Below are 18,878 nucleotides of genomic sequence, written 5' to 3'. Positions count from 1 at the left end.
CTTCTTCAACCCCACCAAAGCATTTTATCCCCACATTTTTATTAAGTTAGTTGTACAGACAAATCTCATACATAGAAATGCAAATTATGACGGTCCATTTGATATTACATGAATTTTGATTTTGGTTGTAACTCGTGGAGCTGGGAAGACTTCTGCCTCTGCAACTGCTGAGGCAGGAGAATTGTTTATATAGATATCTCTCATATAATGTATCATGTAAAAAAACCAACAACAATATAATTTGTAACACGGTGTCAACATGTTCTATTTGAATTAAATACTTTCCTATGTTAAAATATTAAGATAAATAATCCCCAAGTAGAAGTGCTTCATGTAGAGAGTCATTGTTGATTGATTTCATCATTGCAGCTGTGCATCAAGGTAAGCAATTTATTTGAGCTTCAATAACTATACAAAAGACACGTGTGTTTTTAAAATGTGTACATGTTAATTGAGAGAGCAGCCCCTACTATAAGGCTCCCTAACTCCACCTTTCTCCTCCAACATCACTAAAGGTGCCATTCATTTCTATTCAATTGCATTTCTAATTATTAGGAGAATAAAATATTTGCTCCAACAGACATTCGAGATTACATTGATTCCAAAAATGGTGGTGAACAAAGGTCATGAATTTGAAAGCGTTTTACCTGGCAAACGATGGTCCCAAGCCCTACTGAGTATGAGTCAATAGATGTTGGTGGCACTGAGTAAGGTCTCCCCAGTGGAGCCAGATATTGTCTCGGAGCTGGCAACATGCAACATGCTCACGCCAGATGACCGGCTGCGCTTCACAGAGGAGATCACACACACACACACACACACACAGAGATCAGAGATCGACAGTAATAAAAACCCACGCAGGCCTCGTCTCCTGTCACAAAGCATTTGAAGATATCCCAGGTCACTTCAGGTGAAGTCATGCAGCCAGGTGAAGAGCTCAACAGATCAGACCCATGGGGGGGGGGGGGGGGGGGGGGGGGGGGTACAGGACTGAGCCAGTTCCTGTGGGGTCACTGAAAGACTAGACATGAGCTTTGTCTCTCTTGATCTTCGTGATCAACACTGCTATGCTGTACGGTTATGCCGTTAGTGGAATATAGTTTGCCTCTCAGCAACTATATTCCTGGCTTGAGTCTGGGCTTGGCGGTGTTTCTTTGTGGCATTTGCATGTTCACTATTGCACATTTACATTTTTCCAAAAAATTGTTTCTGAGTTAAGTGTATTTCAGTAAGGTTAACCAACTCCATTCAAATACAACTCTACAAATTTCATATTGGGGGTGGTTGGGGGGGTCTTTTTAATGTTTTTAATAGATTATTGAACCAGTTCACATGTTCACATGACAGAAATCCAGGACATGCGCTTTATTGAAATATAAAATATAATATAAATACTCCGAGTAGTGACTTGAGAATTATCTAATCAAGCTAAAATACACACACACAAAAAATGTCAACGGTCTAATATTTAACGCGCTTTAAAAAGTAGTCCCCCTTCTCATCGCGGTCATGAGCGACCAGGATATTCATCCGCCAGATAGCGTTGCTCTCAAAGAGGCGGCGGGGCGAACGACGACCGGCGCGGAGTGATCTGGTGAGGACTACACCCAAGCGCCTGTCCAATTGCAGCAGCGCCTCTCAGTTACTTAGGCAGAAGAAAGCCGGGACGCCGGAGTCTGTTCGTCTGCTGGAGAACCGTAACACTGCACGGCAGCCTCAGCTTCCCCGTCGTTTGAGAGACGATCGTAACCCCACCTGAGCCGACGTCTTCTTTCCGTCTTAGAACTTGATTTCGGAATCATGTCCTGGCAAAGCTACGTGGACAACCTGATGGTCGATGGCTCCTGCCAGGACACGGCCATTGTTGGCTACACGGACGCCAAATACGTCTGGGCATCGTTCAACGGCGGTACCTTCGCCACCATTACAGTCAGTACGCTTCTTGTCTCGATATATAAAGCCGTGTTGGGTCGCTCACTTCGTAACTCCGGTGCCATGCGCCCTGCCCTGGCCGCTGGGCCTTGTTGAATGGGCGATAAGCGGTGTGGTACACATGGTATCCGGTGGCGGCTCGCAGGATGCGGAGCCTCGCGTGTACCGTTACTTTTCGAACTCTCGCCTGTTTTCTGTTTCTTAATCTTTCTCCCCCCCCCCCCACCACCACCACCAGCTGTTTCGCAGTTCTGCGCGAACTGGGTTAATATGATTTTCCTCTAAAACGGAGACTTAGCTTCCCGTGGTAGCGATTGACTGTCGCCGAGTCGAGCTAAAGCGGCTAACGTAGCATTGCTCGTGATACCGGTTCAATGAGATGAGCCCGGGGTTTCAATGGTTTCCCTTTCTCGGTTCTAATTTAGCTCCCCTTCGCGAGTTGGGGCTCGTATTGTGTGCATTATTGAGTAATCTCGCTTGGAGAACCGCCGGGGGGAACGTGTGGAGAAGACGCCTGGATGTTCCCGTTAGCCGCTAGCTGAAATCAGGCCGGTCATTGCTGAAGCTAGCCCTCGCTTCGGCTTTTAGCGCAAAAGTTCACAGATTTTTACGCCGTCATGCAGCTTCGTTCGGTTTCGAGGCTCGGCGAGTCATTAAGTCCGACATATAACTGTCTCTGGTGGAAGCCTTCGTGCTCACCCTCCCATCACATGTTGACTGGGTGTAGGTTTATGTACGTGAAGCGGCAGGAAATGCCCACATTTTGCTTATTCACCGTTACAAGTTGCCCTAAATCCTCCAGGAAGGGGGGTTATGAATAACTTCTCGATTCTTTAAAATGTCCTGGAGATGCATTGAATTGAGAGTTGGTTCAGTCTCTCATGTCGTAGCCCAACTTCAGCTCCGTCCTTGTGCAGGGGAGGGGGGCAGCAGCCCATGAGCTGGTGGGGGTGGAGAGGAGAGGGGCTCTGGGTTTGTTCCTCCCCGGCTTCTGTGCTCCACACTGCCGCCCCTCTATCCCCAAGATGGCGTTTCACATTCCCAGTTTCTTATTCATTCCCTGGCAGACAGGCGTCTTCACTCGGCACGTTTGTGTATTACTTCTCACTGCATTTGGTTGTTTCTATGCTCCCCCTTTTTTTTCTGTGTGTGCAGTAAATCATCCCGTGCTGCATTTTTGTTGTTGTTTTTGTTGGTGAAGACGGATGCGGCAGTGTTGATGCAGAATGTAACGGCGTTCCCCTTGAAGCCGAGGCTGCCTGGGAGTGTCCTCTCCCGGATCGTTCCCGGTCTGCTTCCTCCTCTGAGAAATGAATGGAGATTATGTGGTGTTTTATCCTCCCCTCTTGGAAATGAGTCCAGGGGGAATCCTGTGCAGCAGTGAGCAACAGGGAGGGGGGTTGAAATGGTAAACAAAGCTGGCTCTACCCGGCATGCAAGCGAAGCTGAATTCATGGGGAAACGTCGCCTCTCTCTTCCAGCGAAGCAAACCTCAGTGACTAATCGACCTGCCGCCATGCGAACCTTTACTGGAGCCAGTAGAAATGTTTGCAGGGTTGTTTTTTCCCCCCCTTCAGCTGAAGGCTGTGTGTGAGCCATGACTGTGCAGTTCTGGACGTGCTGGGCAACGCCTTCCGTTCCGTTGTGCACACCGGTCCAAATGAATCCTGCATCAACCGTGTGCTGAAATGCAGATTGAATAAATGTCACCACAGGTTGAATGTTGCCACTATTCAGTTTTGTTTCGTAGCTACACTGGACCGAGACGTGTAAAGTTTGGAGGGTAGGTCTGCTCTGCTGAGCAGGCTTTTATCCATGAAGGACTGGAAGTCTGAACAATTACTGTTCTGCCTTGTGGCTTGACATAATGTTACAAAGTTAACGTTTCCTCATTACAAATCTCTTTGTGTTGTTTGAATTTGTAAAATAACATTCAGAAAATTAAACATGTGGTATAAAAAGGCATGTTTGCCTCCAGAAAGTGATTTAATATAAAATGGTTGACTTTTTTTTTTTTTTTTTTTAATACAGAAGTTAAACCCTGGAAATGAGTAAATTGACCTGTCCTCTAGTGCCACCGTTGGTTCAAACCTTTTCATGAGAATTAAAGTATCTTAAAGTTTTGATTCGTAACCTGCTACAATGAGCCAGTTCCTCGTCTTTCCACCCGTCCCTGTACACAGACCTCCTCCTCAATGTCCTATCCCAAGTACTATGTTTTCAATCAGTGGACAATCCGTTAACTTTGCTGATTGCAGATAATTTGTGTGGCTTGGATTCATTATGATGACAGTAGCACTAAAGGGAAATTCAGATAGTCCAGCACTCCATTTCACCCCTTCATTCAGTTTGGGTGGCGTTCACATTCGCTTTTGAGACCCAATCAAACGGCTTGGAAAATGCCATGCAATTACAACAGCTGCTGGTTTTGGGGTCACTATTGCCCAAAGCAAACCCGGATCGGAGAGGAAGTAAAGAAGAAACCTGTTTATTGATTGGTCCAGAGTGAAAGCTGAAGTTCTGTCGCTTTAGCCCTTGGTGGCTAATGGGTAGCCACAAACGACCGCAATGTATAGTCTTTAGACCAGGTCTCAATGAGGGCCTTTCTCTCTACTTCTTCCTCATGACTCCACTTATTCAATTATGGGGAAAAATCATAATCATGGCAATAGTGATATCATGATTGTCTTTGAATTTGGAACTGCCTTTATTGAACATGTGTTAAAAGACTCCTATTTAAATGTATAAAAATACCTTGTAATGTAGTAGTAAAAAAAATAAACTGTTGCACTGCACTTTTGAAAATGATAGATAAATAAAATACAATAAAAAAAAATGGATATACTTCACTAAATTGGACCAAAATAAAATAGTGGTGGTGTCGAGCCAGTAAACTGGAGTCGGAGGCGGCGTGTTCAGCAAGGAGCTCCAAACTTTATTGTCCATTAGCGCACACGTCTCAAACGTTTTTCATTTCTCTTTTTTTTTTCTCTCTCTCTCTCTCTCATCTCTCCAACAGAAGTGCACACGTGGTGTAACAACAAAACTTCCGCTCGGAAATCCCACCTCTACAAAATAAAGTTCCCCACAGTAAGTGGGTGAATTATGACCTTAACTGATCACCATGGTGGGGAACTTTATTTTGTAGAGAGGCGTGGTTTTAGGGTCGGTAGTATTTTGGTGTAACAGCGTGTGGCGCTGCACTCATGTTGTAGAGAGAGAAAAGAAGAGTTACAGAGAAGTGTGGATTAATGGAGAATCAAGTTTGGAGTTCCTTGCTGAACACGCCGCCTCCGACTCCCGTTCAACGTCATCCTTTTTCCTCCATTATATGAATTTTGAGATTGTCTGGAGCCAAAATCGTAATCATGATTTAAATGGGATTAATTGAGCAGCCCTAACTCCACTTCCGCCCTCAAGATATTTTCCAAATTTGTCTTTCCGCTTCTGATTAGCGATGCGCCGATCCATGTTTTTTTCACTTTTGATCGGATATCCGAATTTGGAGATATGCTGATACGATACTATTCCGATACCGGAGCTCTGTTTGCTTTAATATTATTATTGTTTTTATATGAGGCAGTAATAAACTCTCCTCTACAGTAATGCATGTATTCTCTCAAAAGGCAACTTGAGGTTAGTAATAAGGTCATAAATGGAAACGGTACAAACTTATTTTTGTTCCATTTGGACAATGTGGGGGTCTGTGTGTCATCGTCTCATAATAAACTTGTTCCATCTTTAAAACCTCAGAATCACTTTTATTAATCCCTGGGGAAATTCTTTAGCAACGGCAGCACAAAACTACAGTGTTTCCAGTTCTTAACGCAGCACAAATGGTTGGGACTATTTTCAGGGGGTTTAGCGTGGAGTAGGAAGCAGCTCCACGGAGGTGTGAATCTCCTGCTACAGTGTGGAGGAGCTGCTTTTCATTGTTTGATGCCGCGTTCAGTTCCGTTGTCATCGCGAGCTGGCATTTTAAAATGGCGATGTCTGGCGGCAGAGCGGCGCCTTGCTGTACAACTGCTTTGCTAACATCCACGTCGACGTGGCGTTTTGAGTGTAAAATACATCCAAACGACTGACATGTTGTCTTGTCTTGGATAGATGCAGTGCCCCTATGCTAGCCTGCTCGATGGTTTCAAACCGTGGAATGGATTTCCTAAGAAGAGGCGGGTCACAATGAGATGTAGAGTAATGAGTCAGGAAATCCATTCCACATTTTGCAGAAAGCGAGCAGAGCAGCCGGCAGGGAAACACTTGAGTCACTTCAGCAGCACTGAAGCAGACGAGGCTTCATTGATCGGAAATTTCTGATCTGTGAATTATGTTGATGTCGGAACCCGATACTGGATCGGATCGGCCCCATCCCTACTTCTGATTTGTGTCCAGAGATTGCTTGTCGGGTCCAGTTCAGAGTTAATGTTGGTGTTATCGTCGCTTAAACGAAAGGGTTCTTATGGTGAAGGGAACTCTGGTCCGGATCAAACGAACATGAACGCACCCTAGTAAGGGACAGATTATCTTTAAACTCATGGAGGTTGTTTGTTGGTGGCTAAGAGAGGGTCAAAGCTCTCATTCTCATCAGATGTGAAGGGTCCTCCTCAACACAATCCACCCTGTCAGACATTTCTTATCATTTTCACGGTTCCAAAACCTATTTTTCCAAATGACATTTTGAAGCGAGAGCATTGCAGACTGCAGTACACATGGAGCACAAGGAGGAAGGATTTAGAGAAAGGGCTGCCAGGCAAGCTCTAACCAAGCTCTTTGCTCTTCCCTCATTTTTGCATGAATTACCAATGTTGTCGTGGGAATCCCTCACCCTCCACAGTGCGGGAAATATCAGTTCTACCACGAGAATGATGAGTGCTTGTGGGAACGGTTGATCCGTCTCTACACTACCCCTGATGGCAATGATTGGCCTGTTATCAGGTTTCATTTTACAGAGCTTTATGATGATGCATTCAATAGACAAGTCATTCTTGTGGTGTTGGTGTGTGTTTACTTAATCAGCAGTTATTTGGATGCACTTGTGTCTAGTTGTATGAATAAAGTTATTCTAAAAATGGAAGTAACCACACCTGCTTTTCGACATTTGATTAAACAATTTGATGCCAATTGACTGCCGTCAACGGTTTTGCTGCTCCCGGGAGTAGGTTGGAATCCTCTATGAAGAGGTTTTGTCCTGCTCACACTTGAATTTAACTTTTCAAGATACCAGATCAGCGACTAGTTGTACTTGGAAACACTTCAAGGTGCTTCAGTGTCACGTGCTGCGCAAGCTCCAAAAGAGGCACTGCGTTGTCTTGTGGAGCGCTCAAAAACCGAACCGAGGTTCTAGGAGCACTGAGCTGCCACCTTTACCCTCTTCTGTCGTCACGTCTGTCGTGCTCCGATGGGAGTGATGGATGTTGCAACTCCCAGTCAGACAGTTTTTTGACTGTTTAACATGAGAAATGCTCGGCGAGAGATGACATTTTGTTGCGGAAATTATGCAAGAACTCTTGATCTCCGTTCTTATTGAACCATATCATATTGTGAGGGAGCCGACTTGCCTGAAGCTAGAAACTGAGTGTACCTTCAACTTAACGTCAACGTCTCAGAACCCCCACGCTCGAGAGAAGTGCTTGTTTCACCCGATCCTGAAACCGGTTGTTCTGTTCTCCAAGTGCCTGTACCTGGTGTTGCTGCTGTGCATTAAAACTTGCCGTTTTTCTCTTTTTTTCTAGCCCGACGAAATTGACCTGCTGACGGGGAAGAACAGAGAGGCATTCTTCACCAATGGCTTGTCCTTAGGCAATAAGAAATACTCCGTAATCAGAGACAGCCTCCATATTGACGGTGACTGGACGATGGACATGAGGACAAAGAGTCAGGGAGGAGAGCCAACCTACAACGTTTCTATTGGCAGGGCATACAAAGGTGAGCACCGTGTCTCGTGTCGTTGGCGGTTCTTATGGTAGTCATGCAGTCGCCTGCTCTAGTCTGGTGTCATTAGTTTAAGTAGGTTACAAACTTCTGTGCCGTGCCATTGCATGCAGGTTCAATGTCGAATGCACCTTTCCTCAATATGTGACAGACGTGATTTCGGCGTCTACTCGCTGATCATGGTGCCCGGCGCGTTTCAGCGGAAGTATTTTGGTGTTTTAGTACTGAATAACCTTTATATCAAGTAGAAGAGGAACGTGTTTTGTTTCAAGGTTAATTCTCACTCATGGCTGGCAGTTCAGCATCGTCTTATGTTTAATAGAACTCGTAAGGATAAGCACAGATTTTGCACTTTAGTATTTAGCTCAAGTTTCAATGGATGTTTGCTTTCTGATCCAAATCTGTCCTAATGGCCGAATTTAACCTTTTCATTATTGCAGTCTTTACACAATTGACATACCGGAATAGATTTGGGCTCAAATTAAAATTGTTATTAAGCTCAGTCAAAATGTCCTACCGTTGGTCTCAATTCCAGTGTCTCGTCAGGTGCAGTATGTTAACCCTTGCTTTGATTTGCAGTGATGCTGTAATGTGTTTTAGTCTTACAAGGTATCAAGGTGGAGCCCTGTCAGATTTCCTTTAGCCACCACGGCTCACTCTAATTCTTAAGGTATTATTTAATGGCTTTAGAAAAAAAAACCCATTAGAATAGCCTAATGGCAGCCTTCACATGTTCAGACTTAAAAAAAAAAAAAAAAAAAAAGTTCTAATTAGGGAATCTAAGCAGAATATCCTTGGCAATCTGCCTAAGAGTTGTGCCAGTCTTCATGCCGCTGCCGTCAGCTCTTTCCAAATGCTGCTAAAGGGTTCAGGTGAGACGGTGGCGAAGAGGGTTCTTGCTTTCCTCATTCTGGACTCGCCTTCAACCAGGATCTTCTCAAACCTTCCTCAACTCTATGCATCTTTCTCCCTCCTGATTAACACACGCTGACCGTCCAAATATAAGTGTGCCGCCCTGCTCACGCGCTTCCTCTCTGCTCGGGTGACGTCGGTCTCTTTTAAAAAGCTCCTACACGTATTGAGGAGAGGTATCCTTGGCATGATGCCGTACCTGCATGTGTTCTGCAGCCGTGGTGGCTGTAGGCGCTTTCTTCTTCTCTGCTGCTGGCATGGTGCATCCTGGAAAATTCCGCGACTCGGAGGGACACACTGAAGGTGGCGTTAAAGCCGTTTATGTTGGAGTTGACGACTGCGTGAACGTTGTAACAAATATTTCAAAAATCTGACACGCCATGCATCAAATTTGAGATTATTTCCTCGCAGTAGTTTGTCGTGCACATGATGTGCCTGGGCGTCAACGGCATGGCTGCATTGACTCTTATTTCCTTAAATGTGAAAGATGGTGAACACAATCCAGCCGAAGCCGTTATGCAGGAGGAAAGAGTTTCAAAATGAGCTGAGCACGACTGTCGATCACATCATAAACGTTTTCCAGAGACCCTTCCTGATCGGCTGGTGTCTCCTCAGGATTTAAGAAATATATTTTAAGCGTATCGCTGTAGTAAATGAGCATTTGTGTCCATCCATTTTTTTTGAAGCGTCGAGCCAAGTAATATGTTCTAAGGAAGTGGATTACAATTTAAATTGTTTCCACAGTTGTCTCTAACCTGCTTTCAGCCATCGTCGGTATAAGACGACGGCATGCTGGTGCAGCAGTGCCTAATTTTTTTTTCTTTTTCTTTTACGACTAACCAAGATGAATCCTGCACCCAGTCTTTGACGGCTGCAGCCCGGCTTTGTGTGTGTGTGCGTGCGCACAGACCGACGCCCCCTTCAGGCAGCTCTCCCGTTGCACTCAGATTTTAATATCGATTTGTTCCACCACCACCAGCAGCACTGATAGGAAAGTAGCTTGATTGCCTTCAAAATAAAGGCGCTCTGCTTGTCATTGTCCTCCTCCTCTTCCGTCGCCGTCCTGTCTGCTTGCTGCTTTTGGCTCGGTCTCTTTTCACCTGTGTGATCTGTGCACCCCCTCTAAATGTCCCTTCTGTCTCTTTTCTTTCAGTCTTGGTCTTGGTAATGGGCAAAGAAGGGGTCCATGGAGGTGGATTGAATAAGAAGGCTCATTCGATGGCAAAATACTTGAGGGATTCGGGGTTTTAGTCTAGTTTTTGTGTAGCTTATGTGTTGTAGTTGGAGAGGGGCGGGGGGAAGGAAAAAAAAAAAACCGGAAAAGGAAAACAAAAACCACAAAACTCTTAAAAAAAAAAACAACAAAACAAAATAAAAATAAACAAGTTACAGCCAAGCCCAGATTCCTTACCCTACAGTGAACGACCCCGTTAAACTTGCCGCCAGGAGCATCTCTAGCACAGTGCGTAGTTCAGACTTGGTTCCTGACAACGTAGCTCATCATTTAGCCGAGAAAGTTGAAACGTCATTTTGTTTTCCAGCCCTAATGTCATCATGCCTGTTTTATTTTTGTTTTTTCCTTTTATGTACTCCAGTATTGGTTTTGGCCATGGGGAAGGAAGGTGTCCACGGAGGGGCACTCAACAAGAAAGTACATGAAATGGCTGGCTACCTGAGGAAGTCTGGATATTAAAGCAGCCTGTACCCAGCAGCTCACCCTTGCCACCCTGTTGTATTTCCCACTACTTCCAGTCCTAGTTGTTAGGTCCCCCCCCCCTTTTTATTTTCCTCTATTTGTTTCTTTCCCCCCCTTTTTTTTTTTTTTTTTTGTCCACTGACCCCGACACATCCTCTTCCCTCGACACACTTTGTGTTATGTATTCTTACAACCCTTTAAAGCACTCTTTAAGTTGATCCATAGCAAAAAGAAAAAAAAGAGAAGAAGAAAAAAAAAAAGGAGCATGTTGCTAACAGGATGTCATGACGAATCTGTACTTATCCAAGACCAGCAAAAATAAAATGTTGTGAAAACTCACAGTGGAAAGTTATTACGCCAATTAGACTTTTTTTTTTTTTTTTTTTTGTGTGTCCCGGAGCCCCATCACTCTCCTCTCTCCCGGAGCCGCTCATACACTCCCTCCACTAACAGCCCATCGCCTTTGGAGCACCTGAGCAGTTAAAGAAAGCTCGACGACGTCTTCCTCTTTATTTCCTTCACACGTCCCAGAGGCCAGTTCTCTCGCCCGGCGACCTCTTCTCTCATGCCAAACTCTCCACCCCCTGCCTCCACCCCCTATTTCTGTTCGATTAAATTGGGCGACACTACAAACCCTTGCAGTAGACTTTTTTTTTTTTTGTATACCGGAGGCGAGCCCACACCACTTGTCAGAGTCGCTGCTCTGTCCTGAATACACTGGCGAGGAGTCGGCTCGTGGCGTCGGATCACAGCTCCCTCGGTCACCTGGCACGAGCTCCATCCACAGCCTCTCCTCCGTCCATCGCCACCTCCCCCGACGACACTAAAAACACCCATGGACATTCCACAGTAACGATTGCTCAGGCATTTAATACTGTTTTGTTTGCCAGCTCCTGTAATATATTTTTTTTTTTTTTTTTTTTTAAGCTGCCATTTTTGGATATCCCAGCATTTAACCACCTAGAGTGTCTAGTTTGTTTGTTTTTGTTTTTTTCTTTTATAGGACCAAGTGTAGTTGAAACTCGGGTGTTTATACAATTAGTCTAAATCATGTGTAACAGTTACCGACAGTAATACTGGGATTTAAATACGACAGTACAGGGGAGGTAAGGGTGGGAATATCTAAAGATTTTTTTTGTTTGTTTTTAGTCTTTAGAGGGGAAAAAAACACGACTGCATTTGTACAAACCCACGCCGTGTCGACAACTACAAAACTGTGGAATAAATTGCCTTCTTTCTCGTCAGCTGAGCTTCTGCAGCGTCACATGGTCTGTCCACACTCGGCACTGCTAACTGTAACGTCCAACTGAGGGGGGGGGGGAACAAAAAAAACGAAACAAAATCTAAAGTAGAAATGACACTAGATGGGAGGATGGGGTTAGTTGGTACAAAGCCGCTTCTGGTTGTCTCGTTGAATCTTAACTACAGAACCTGTGTATCCTGTGCCATAACGTAGAGATCTGTTGCTATTGTAAGACTGACTTTACCCACCGGCTGCTGAAGAGTCATTTCAGTGGCACATTTACTTTTTTTTTTTTCTTTCTTCCTTTTAAAAGCTTCTGCTCCACTGTTTAGGCCTTTATATTAGATTGTTGTACTACGTTTTCCAAGTCCTGTTTCGCCGATTTGTTAAGTTCCTTTACTCATCACTCTTCTTTTTTTTTTTTTTTTTTTCTCTTACATCTGAGATACAGTCTCTTTAAATGCATCTGATTTCGTATGCATCAAGCAAAAGAAATGCCATAAATTGATTTATCACTTTGTTTACAGACAGATCAAATAAATTTATTCCAACCAGATTTGCAGTGTCTTTTTGTCATGGGGGGAGGGGGGGGGGGGGTTGATGAAATGGTTGTGTCCTCCAGCTGCAGCAGGTCTACACCCTGTGGTGACCACACGGTGAGTCCACTGGCCAGATGTGGTCTCTCATGCTTGTGCAGCAAGTCTCCTTATACAGGATTAGCCCACTCATGGAATGTCATGGAAATTTAAAATGCAAGGAAAAGCAGATTTTTTTGTTTCCCCCTCTTGAAGATTAGATGGGAAATCAATTTTAGGAAGTAGTGGAATTCCCCAGTGTAACCTTGGCCGAGGCCCATAACATCCCAGTTGTGTGTGCAGGCGTGTACGGGACTTTTTTTTTTTAAACCAAATTTGTAGACCAAAATTCAATTTAAATGTGCAGCAGCTCCAGTAGCTTCCACACATTCACTTCCTTGCAAGAGCTTTTGTTTTCTGTTTAATCTTAGTTTTCTACCACAGACCAATACTTCAGATTAACTTAAAATGAACCACAAGCTCCGAATGTGAAGACATTTTTTCTTTACTTAATTCACAAGTGATCTCGTTGTTCCTCATTAACCAGTATTGAAACTGCTTAAATTTCAGTCAGTTGAACTTTCTTAAAATAACTGAGGGGAAACACTGCCTCGTGTGTTTTTCCATTTTATTGAAGTGAATTTTAGACATACATGAGCAGGAAAACAGTCAAAAGTACAACAACTGAGAAGGCAACAAGAGGTCAACAGAAACAAACTAAATCAAGCCCTGGTGGAAACGAAACAAAGAAAAGATCATGTATTTTCACTATAAACAGTATTCAAAAGAGATCAGGTCAGTTTCATGTGCAGCACAAGGCCGACCAACCAGGAAGTGTCTGAACTGAGGTGAGATTCACCACAGACCAACTCATTCAACTTTTTTTTATTTTTGCATCGATACAATAAGACAGAAGCAGGCTTTTCTTTTTTCTTTTAATTGATTTGGCTTCGGTCTCCATCTTTAACGTTAATCATTGTAACAGATCAACTGTGGCACGAAACACCTTCAAACATCCGACGACAGAAAAACTGAAATATTGCTGCTGCTTCCATGATTTACTTGTGGAGTAATTTGTTTAAAAAGGGGATGCTGCATAGCGGTTCCAGTAGTGTAAACAAGGCATAAATGTGTATGTACAATGTATAATAGAAGATAGAGGTTAAAGATGCAACTTATTTCAAACTATTGTATATTTACATAGTACTTTATTGAACTTTTGTTAAAGTGATAAGTGTGTCTCGGATCGTTTTGTTTGTCACCTTTTAGAGAGTAAACAGAAGAAAAAAAAAAGCTGTACGCCAGTCATCTGCAAAGCAAAAACCAAAAAAAAAAAGAAAATGTTCCTTTCACATGAAAATGGAAACATATTTGACCTTCCCACGGAGCGTTAAATTACCATGAATATTGTAACCAACAGAAACATTGCTCTGTCGCCCCCAACTGGAGAGTCTCTGCAGCTGCAAGGTTGTTTTTTTTGTTTTTTTGCGACGAGGTTGTGGCGGTCAGGCCCGGGGCAGATCCTGTTCGTGGGCGTGGCCGTCCGAACAGGGCTGCTGCATCTGCACCACCACGGTCTCCACGGTGACCGCCTCCCTCGCCGTCGCTGCTCCCCAGCTCGTCGTCGTCGTCGTCGTCGTACTCCGAGGAGTCCGGGTCCTGCTCGGAGCGCGACGCCGCCGACATGGTGCCGAAGGAGTGGGCGCTGGTGGAGGCGAGGGAGCGCAGGAGCGGGGTGCTCTCCGACACCTCCTCGTTCTCGTCGCCGCCGCTGTCCCCCCTCGTCCGAGTCGGAGTCGGAGTCGCCCTGCGAGGGCACCACCTTCTGCTTGCACACGGGGCAGGTCTTCTTGGTCTTGGTCAGCCAGGGGTCCACGCACTTACTGTGGTAGGCTGAGGGACGGGAAGGACGCCGCACGTCACACACGTGCATAAAACAACTTCGCAATCCGCCTCAACCCCTCCCTCGTTCAAAACCCGCGCCGTTATTACTGGATTACGACAATACAGACAATTTGACCAAAGACTCACCGTGAGAACACGGCAGCACCCGCAGCTTGTCTCCCTCCTCGTACTCGTCCAGGCAGATGGCACACACGTCGTAGTTGTCTCCTGAGTGGAAGGGAAAAACGTGGAAAACATTCACAAAACTCCAGCCTGAAATAGTTGCGTCTGCTCGCGACCATTATTTATGAGCGTATGGTGCATTATTGTGTGATGTCGGGCAACTGATCAGAGCCTGCAGACGCCCGCTCATCCTCAAAATCGTTAATTATTGAACTTGTGGTGTCAATTCTACATTTCCAAGTAGAACTACAATAATATGGTAAATTCAGCGTGCACAGAAAACATACAATATTTAAAAGTATCAGACTTGAATGAGATCAGTTGGGGTTTTTTTACAGCTTTTGGCCCCGTTTCCATTGTTATCACATATTAAAGTACATTTTAATCCTTGAAAGCTTTGAGAGGACGCGTTGTACATTTGAAACGTTTTTCGCTGAGGTTTAAATCAAGAAAGTCCACATTGGAAAGCAGAATGAGGTTTCCGTCCCACGCCGAGGGTTAAACACGCGGCGCTGACTTTGGAGAGAACTTGACGGGATGTTTACATGTTGGCCGAAGGTCACCGAGGTCAGGCCCGAGATCAAAAAAACAAAACAAAACTGCCCCACAACTCGCATCTTCTTCTTCTATTCATTGAGCTTTTTGCCCCCCCCCCCCCCCCCCCCCCCCGGGGCCCCAACGTCCAGCGACCTCTGAAGTGCCAGGACTGCATTTCAACGTCTTTATGGAAGAAAGTCTGTATGCACCAAAAAAAAAAAAAAAAAAAGCTGAGGAATTCATCGGCGCACTCCCTATCAAATTCCTGTGCCCCCCCCCCTCCTCCTCCTCCTCCTCCTCCTCTTCGGGGGGGGGGAGGCGGAGAGAAGGAGGCCCGTGTGTTTATGTAAGCTCTAAATGAGCATGTTTTCTCCGTACTGGGCTCCCTGTATCCGTGCCAGGGCTGCATGTGACCGTATAAGGATGAGGATCACATCAACAGCCCCCCCCCCCACCCCCCCCACCCCCCGTCCTCTCCCAGCGTCAGCAACTTCAACCAAAGGCGGCGCCTTCAACTTTGCTCCTGCTTCCTCTTCCAGCCCGCTCTGATCTCGTCCAAATATCAACACTGCAATGATCCGAGTGGACACTGTACGTCTGACTGGACTTTCTTTTTTTTTTTTTTTTCCGCCTTGTGCTTCTGAGTCAGGGGTCTGTGGGGGGGGGGGGGTACACTCAGGAAATGCAGAACTGTGGCACTGAGTGAGCTATTCTGAGAGAAACGGGAAAATATGTGGCGCTCTGAACTCCCGAGGTCGCCTCAGAGCGAACGGAGGACAGGACTGAGGGTTGTCGTTTTTTTTAAACATGCCGTCGATCCATTTCAAAAAAATCTGACGTCACGAGTTGCTTATATTTAATAATATAAGCCTCCTCCTGGCTGGATTCCTCCACCTGACCGCTTCACTGCAGCGCAGCGTCATTTACAGTCTGGTCCAGGATCTCCCTGGTCACGTCATCACTCTGACCACAGCAGTTCCTCAATCCGGCCTTCACATTGTAATCTCAGTCGGGTGAGCCTTTCAAATTCAAAAATGCTCAAATATATATATATATTTTTTTTTTTCCCCACCGAGGCTGTCGAGCCACCAAACCGGTTTTGGAAAACTTCAGACATGCTAAAAGGCAGTGAGAGCCACAGTAGTTCCTCTCGCCGCCATTTTTTTTTCTTCCTTTCTTCTATTAATCTCACAGCCTGCCAGAAGTCCTGGCTCTCAGAGGAATCTCACTGTCCCACTGAACTCGGGACGAGCAGCGAATGTGTGTCGCAGAGCGAGCGGGAGCATGGAAGACACATAAAACGAGGTAAGATAAGAGGAGTAGCGGAATAAGAAATGTCCACACAGTTTGTCACTGCACAAGCGAGCACGAGAGAGAGAGAGAGCACCCCTCTGTACTCACACCAACACACTTCACACACACACACACACAACGGCTGAGACGCTGCAGCTGCTCTGCTCCTGTCTGCTTTTCCAGCGTGGCGTCAGAAAGCTGCCGGTGTTGCGGCGGCGTGTCGAGGGACTCTGGTGGGGATCAGACTGCAGTTCGGAGGTCGGAGGTCGGAGGACCCGTCAAAAACCCGAGGCCCGCTAACGAGCGTCTCGTGTCCCCGCGCCGGGTCGACTGTTGCCGTGTGCTCCCGAGGGTTTTGGGCGGCGAGGCCTGCTTGGGCGCCAGCTGCTGGCTGAACTGGAGCCCGGGAGGCCAAAACCCGCCGCCCTTAAGTGGGGGATGACGCAAGCGCGTGCAATAAACTGGGAGCGCGAGTCAAGCTAACGGCAGCGCGGCGCTGCGGCAGCTGCCATTACATAACCTTGTAAAGTGACACAGATCTGATGTTGCAGGCTGCCGCTTTTCAGACCGGTATTGTTTGCGCCGATTTTACACGGGCGTCATGATTTTCATTACGCCATTGTGTTGCCATTCAACACAAGGCGCCCCTTTGTGCGGCGTGCTCGTCCTTCTCAGGCCGTCTGCGTCCATTTCCATACACACAAGTCCGCCGTTTGCTGACATCGCCGCCACCCGGCCCAAGTTGTCTGTAGGTTTGAACGCGTTTTTGCACATGGTGTTCGTGAGCGCTTGGTGTGTAGATCACCGAGGGTCCCGGTGACTAACTCCTCTGTCGGTTCAGAGCAGAGATCCCGTCACACGCCAACCTGGTGGCGTCAAGGTCATTTCAGCTGTGAAAAGTAAAACCCGGACATGTTGAGACTGAAAGCACAGCAGCTGCATTTTCCCTGTCTGGGAGTCTATCCATCTCTTGGGTTTGCTCTATTCCACCTTTAATTAAACACGTTATAAAAATTAGAATCACTTTTTTTTTTTCCCCTGGTTGCTTTAATTTTATTTATTTGAAAGTAAAATAGGTATTGATATTATCCCGATAATACCAGAAAAGAAACAGATTGCTGGATTTTGAGTTTCCCCCAAAATATGGTCTCTTGGTGCAGAGAATTATCATTATTGTCCCGATATATGTATTTTTTCTCTGTCAGTTGAATGACCAAGGTGAGACGCTGCTACTGTGAGTGCAGGTAGATCGTCTGATTGACACGGAGGCGTCCAGCAGCAGCAGCAGCAGCAGCAGCAAACTGTGGCTGGCAAACATCGACTGAAATGACTTCACTTCCCCAGAAAAGACATCACAGCGTGTGGCATCTGGCCTATGATTCACACCAGCACAGTTACAGACGGCCTTCGAAAATAGACTGTAAATGCTTCTTTACGGGCTTTTTGAGCGAAGTGGTTTTGTTACTGAAATGCCAAGAGAAAAAAAAAAAAAATCCAGATTGGGACAAAGGAGCGTGTGTCTTTACCCAACAGAATCACCAGGACGGTAAAGCAGAGCAGCTGCTGACAACGCTTGTGGTCGTTTGGCCTGGAGGTGCTTCGAAACAGTCAAAAGCCGAAAATAGTTTGGCGTTTTGCGTCGTGAGCTGGACAAAGCTTAAGATTTTGTCTCATAGAAGATCACTGCAGGAGCGGCAATGTAGCTTTGTGAAGTGGGACTCCTCTATACCCACTCTCTGAGAACTCTGGGTACAGAGGGGACCTGCTGGAGAGATTCCACACCGGGTCGCTGTGGAAATGTTCCACGTAGTGGGTGAAGGAGAGGCTCATGGACGGACGGTGACAAAAGAGAACAAGACGACACTCTGATGAACCCTTCAGAACACTGGTAAGTACTGCACTTAAGACCGATCGTGTGCCACTGGGTTACCGATTCAGGAGAAGAAATCTTACTTCATCTCATGCATCAACAGAAAAAAAAAAAAAGACTTTCCCTACAGGGACAATAAAGTGAATGCTGTATGGTACTGTATGGTAATGTTAGATGCAGGACAGTGGCTCACCTGCCTCAAATCTAAAATGTTTAAGTTATGGACCATTACATTACTCTCAGAACAAACAAACAAAAAAAAAAGACAATCTAAGCACACACACACACACACACACACGGTGTGATCTTGGCGGCTGCTTTAAAGTTGACACCACTGCAGCATCGCAATGCTGCACCGATCCAAAGCCCCCAGAGTCCAAAGCTCAGCGTTATCTGCTGTAAACTGAGGCCAAGGGCACCACGAGGCCTCGGCCCCACCCGGTGCAGTGTCTGTGTGCACGTAACCCGCTCCCTTCGCGAGCTACAATGCCGTCATACGTTTGAATAGGGGTCTGACTCCCACCTGGAGCCAAACACCACCTAACAGCAGAGCCACGCCTCCCCCCCCCCCCCCCCCCCCTCACCCCCGCCGCTCAAATCGGGACACTTGGGTTCTTGCCAGGCAAGCATTGCTCCAGAGTGCAGGGCTTAAAAGGTGATTAGGTAGAGATTTGGTGTCCCCTTCCCGTGTCACTAAACGCTCTGACTCAGCTGACGGGAGCGCAGACGCCGCCCCCGAAGGACATTTCCTGGACATCCGAACTCAGCAGCAGCAGCGCTGCCTGGTTGGAAAGCGTCAGACGCAGCCGTGGGGGGCGTGAA

The 18,878-nt window shown here is 46.1% G+C and overlaps 2 protein-coding genes across 3 annotated transcripts in view; one reads left to right on the top strand and one right to left on the bottom strand.

Annotated features, from left to right (window-relative positions):
- The first annotated feature begins 1,662 nt into the window (after positions 1 to 1,662).
- LOC308137239 (profilin-2-like) lies at positions 1,663 to 12,270 on the top strand. 2 transcript variants are annotated; one of them, XM_080505846.1, is made up of 3 exons: positions 1,663 to 1,929; positions 7,665 to 7,857; positions 10,371 to 12,270. In XM_080505846.1, the coding sequence occupies exons 1-3, from the start codon at positions 1,801 to 1,803 to the stop codon at positions 10,466 to 10,468; spliced, it is 420 nt and encodes a 139-aa protein (XP_080361972.1). In that variant the 5' UTR covers positions 1,663 to 1,800; the 3' UTR covers positions 10,469 to 12,270. The 2 variants fall into 2 exon arrangements, with proteins under 2 accessions (XP_080361972.1, XP_080361973.1); XM_080505847.1 differs by lacking the exon at positions 10,371 to 12,270 and adding an exon at positions 9,929 to 10,363.
- A 630-nt stretch (positions 12,271 to 12,900) lies between these two features.
- The window catches only part of rnf13 (ring finger protein 13), a 31,847-nt gene continuing 25,869 nt past the window's right edge, over positions 12,901 to 18,878 (bottom strand). Inside the window, 5 exon segments of the mRNA XM_080505621.1 lie at positions 12,901 to 13,884; positions 13,886 to 14,068; positions 14,070 to 14,182; positions 14,321 to 14,420; positions 14,422 to 14,461. Coding sequence (XP_080361747.1) covers positions 13,795 to 13,884; positions 13,886 to 14,068; positions 14,070 to 14,182; positions 14,321 to 14,420; positions 14,422 to 14,461 — 526 coding nt within the window. The 3' untranslated portion in view covers positions 12,901 to 13,794.

Source organism: Blennius ocellaris (assembly GCF_963422515.1).
Source record: "Blennius ocellaris genome assembly, chromosome: 12".
Taxonomy (NCBI): Eukaryota; Metazoa; Chordata; class Actinopteri; order Blenniiformes; family Blenniidae; genus Blennius; species Blennius ocellaris.
Note: the sequence above shows the minus strand (reverse complement) of the source record. Positions and strands in the feature narration are given on the sequence as shown.

Coding starts and splice junctions, on each gene's coding strand:
- LOC308137239 (XM_080505846.1), top strand. CDS start 1,801: ATGTCCTGGCAAAGCTACGTGGACAACCTGATGGTCGATGGCTCCTGC. Junction 1,930..7,664: donor GTACCTTCGCCACCATTACA/GTCAGTACGCTT, acceptor CTTTTTTTCTAG/CCCGACGAAATTGACCTGCT. Junction 7,858..10,370: donor TATTGGCAGGGCATACAAAG/GTGAGCACCGTG, acceptor TATGTACTCCAG/TATTGGTTTTGGCCATGGGG.